Here is a 3,630-nt window from a genome sequence, read left to right on the forward strand (position 1 = left end):
GTACGGTGTCGAATAATTTGGTGTCGAATAAATCTGTGTCGAATCGAGCGGTGTCGAATCGTACTGTGGTCAATAGAGTATCACCCAGTTCCAACACAATCCCGGCGTGTACTACAAAAAATACGGGACGATGCTCCACGCTAGCGAAAAGTGGAGACTAGCTGTAAGATTGGACGTATCAACGGTATACACAAGAACGGAACAAACGGAACGTATGTTAGACTATGCAAATAAGGCGTGCAAAAATGCGTCGATAACGCGCAGGAATAGAGAACTGTGCGAGGGGTTTGCCGTGGATTTACGAAAAAGATTGCAAAAAGTGGAAAAAATAGTAAAACGCGTTAAAACTATAGTGGGAACACAAAAACGTCGTCGAAGTGGGCTGGTTAACGCAGTAGGTTCCGTCGCGAAAATTCAGTTCGGTACAATGGATGTCGAAGACGAGAAGCGAGTTTCGGAACAAATAAAGTTGTTAAACAAGAAACAGGCTGTTTTGCAGCACGTGGTTAAAAATCAGCTGCAGGTGATAAACGCGACTATTGCTCACGTAGAAAACATTGAGGAGGTCGTAGAGGGAAACAAAAACAAGTTAAAAAACGCGATGGTTAAAATAACACAAAAAGTAGACAGTTACGCGCAGCAAGCCGAACTTAGCAAATATTTTATGGATTTAGGCAGCATGATTACAGAACTCGAGTTTGACGTGGAAAGTGTCATGGGTTACGTCACGGACGTACAAACGAAGTTTGCGCAGTTAGAAATGGTATCCGTTGAATTAATAATCAAAGGCCTCCAGGACGCGAATAATTGATCTACCCACGGATTACATTTTCCATTCGTCATAGAACTGGAAAATTGGTTGACAATAAAAGAGTACGTCACAGTTAGCGTGTATTGTAAGAACGCGAATGTGTATACCGTCGTCAAGTTTCCACTAGTAGCTCCAATAGAATACGACTTGTTGAGGGTAGTGCCCTTGCCGGTGCANGACCACGATAATGTTTTTAAGGTCGCACAAGTAAAGTTCGAGATAGTTGCAGTAGATGAAAATAAACAAACATATTCCGTTGTAAAAGTAAGTCAGTTAGAGAAATGTAAAAACGTTTGAGATAATTATGTCTGCGATAATATAGAAAAGGTGTACAAAGTACACGCGGACGCACCATGCGAGGTGCAGGCATATGTTAGTAATTCAGGAAAATTTTCCAATTGTAAAGAGGAAACTGTGATTTCGAACCACACAATGTGGATAAGACTAGAAAAAGCACGCGTATGGCTGTACTCAACCCCGAAAAGCGAGTCGGTGGTGATATCGTGCAAAAATCGAAAGAAAGCAACGGAAACTGTAAACGGAGTCGGAGAGAAAAAGTTGTCGGAAAAGTGTAAGTTAGTGACGTCCACTGTAACGATTCGCACCAACAAGGTGATGGACGGTGAACAAATTGACACGTATGTGCCACGATTCAACCTTTCGGTGTTAAAAGCAAAAGATCGAACGGTTGGTGAGGAAGCAGTAGTGTTAGAAAGCATAACACAGAATAAAACACAAATTGAGAAAATAAAATCAGAGGTAACGGAATTAACGGATGAAATAAACGAGAGTTCGTTTTTTGAAAATCCGCATCTTATTTAACTGACTACGTCAGGTGTGACAATAATAGTGATAATTATTGTACTGGTTATATATAAAGTAGTAAGAAATAAAGAAAAAACGGAATTGGCACGCGTCGCCGTGAAATCGCGTAAAGCGGAACAGTGTAAAAAGCGGCGAAGCGCTCGCGCGCAAAACGCCAAGACCATCGCGCTGTAAATGTGCCACGTAGTATAGTGTGTAAAATACAAAGGTAGTGTAATAACATGCAAAAATTGTACACAAGTAGGTTTAAAAGTTGCGACGGTAAATGTTACAGACATTTTCCTTTTTCCCGGAAGGTGGGGAAATGTTGTGCGCTAATTTTTGAGTTAAAAGTTAAGGTAAAGTAAGGCCATTGAGCAATGTGATGAGACATCACTGTCATTGCTCAATGACCTGGGTAAGTTGCGGGAAGACAGCAGTTCTAGGAAGAAATGCTGGTTGCCACAAGGTGCGACACATCGCCGCATTGTCCGAAGTGCAACGCAGCATGTGTCGACACCAGCACCGGTAACTAGCACCGCCGTTGCTAGGACCGGTGGGCCTGTTGAATCAGCGCGATCAATCTACTATAAATCGATCGCGTGGATGAAGCAGAAGGGAGACCGTGATTAGACTGCTAGCTCACTGTGTGGCTCCGCAAGCCGGAGAGTTTACCACAGTGAGGAACAGCCGTGTAAGAAACAAAAGGAACGTTGTAATCGGAGCAATAAAAATAAGAATACAAGTTCGTGCTCAGAACTTCTTCTTTACCACCCAACCTTCCTCGACATGCAACAAATCTTACTCTTCATGTTATGACCAATAATGTAATTTATAAAATCAAATGTATGAATTGTTGTGCGTCTTACGTGGGGCAAACCAAGAGACAACTAAAAACAAGAATTAAAAAACATATCAATAATATTAAAAACGATGCCTCGCAACTATTTGTTATTTCTAAACACAGAATTGACAACGACCATTTGTTTGACTGGGACAATATTGAGATTTTAGATGTTGAACCGAATTTTTACAAGAGAATAATCTCTGAAATAATACATATCAAAAAACAAACGCAAGGGTTAAATTTAATCAGTGACACAGATTTACTTGACAATTCTTATGTTTACCTACTTGACGACATGAAACGCTCTGACGGTTAGTTTTAATTTCAATTTTAACTTCAATTTTAACTTTAATTTAAATTTCGGATTTAGCGTATTATTATATTTTGATATTTTGATGTTTGAAGTGGGGCATCATGTATATATTTGGCTGTGTCTACTGTTTGTTCTAGAGATGTGCCGGATAACATATTTACCGGATAACCGGATACCGGATAATTTGGCACTTATTATTACCGGATAACCGGATATTATCCGGCAGTTCCGCTAGAAAAAAAAAAGGAATTTCTTATCTTATGTCAATAGTAGCTACTCGCTTAATCGATACATGGGTTGATACTAACCTATTTGTCATCCTTCCAAACAAGCACACACAACCTCACAATATATACATATTTTTTTCTTACTAGAAGTCTGTTCATAAAATTAATCAACTCATATAAATTGCAATGGCTCAGTTCAAATCCCGTATATGGAAGTACTTCAAAGTTTGCAGTGATAATGAAACGATAGCAGAATGTACACTGTGCTATGAACAATCGTCATCAAGTAAAATTGTTCGTTGAAAAACGCCAAAATTATTCAGTACAAAGCCATTGTGGAATCATATAAAACACAAACATCCTTTAGTATATAAGTCCCAAAATAAAAGTAAAGTAGACGACATAGAGAAGACTACTACTCTTGAGAGTTGTATATTTAATTCGAATGTTTCTGATGAAAATTGTATTGTGCAAGAGCAACAAATATGTCATAATCAATATCAACCTACTTTACAAATGACCATTGATCGTAGTAAACAATGGAATTTCAATGATCCTAAAGCAAAAGCTATATCACGTAAAATATGTAAGTAAATAATACTTAAGTTGTAAACTCTGGTGAACAAAG

General features: G+C 38.8%; 1 protein-coding gene across 1 annotated transcript in view; it reads left to right on the top strand.

Annotated features, from left to right (window-relative positions):
* The first annotated feature begins 427 nt into the window (after window positions 1–427).
* The window catches only part of LOC109861109, a 24,854-nt gene continuing 21,651 nt past the window's right edge, over window positions 428–3,630 (top strand). Inside the window, 4 exon segments of the mRNA XM_020440626.1 lie at window positions 428–523; window positions 641–763; window positions 929–1,079; window positions 1,134–1,498. Coding sequence (XP_020296215.1) covers window positions 428–523; window positions 641–763; window positions 929–1,079; window positions 1,134–1,498 — 735 coding nt within the window.

Source organism: Pseudomyrmex gracilis, unplaced genomic scaffold (genome assembly GCF_002006095.1).
Source record: "Pseudomyrmex gracilis isolate BER0280 unplaced genomic scaffold, ASM200609v1 scaffold_581, whole genome shotgun sequence".
NCBI lineage: Eukaryota > Metazoa > Arthropoda > Insecta > Hymenoptera > Formicidae > Pseudomyrmex > Pseudomyrmex gracilis.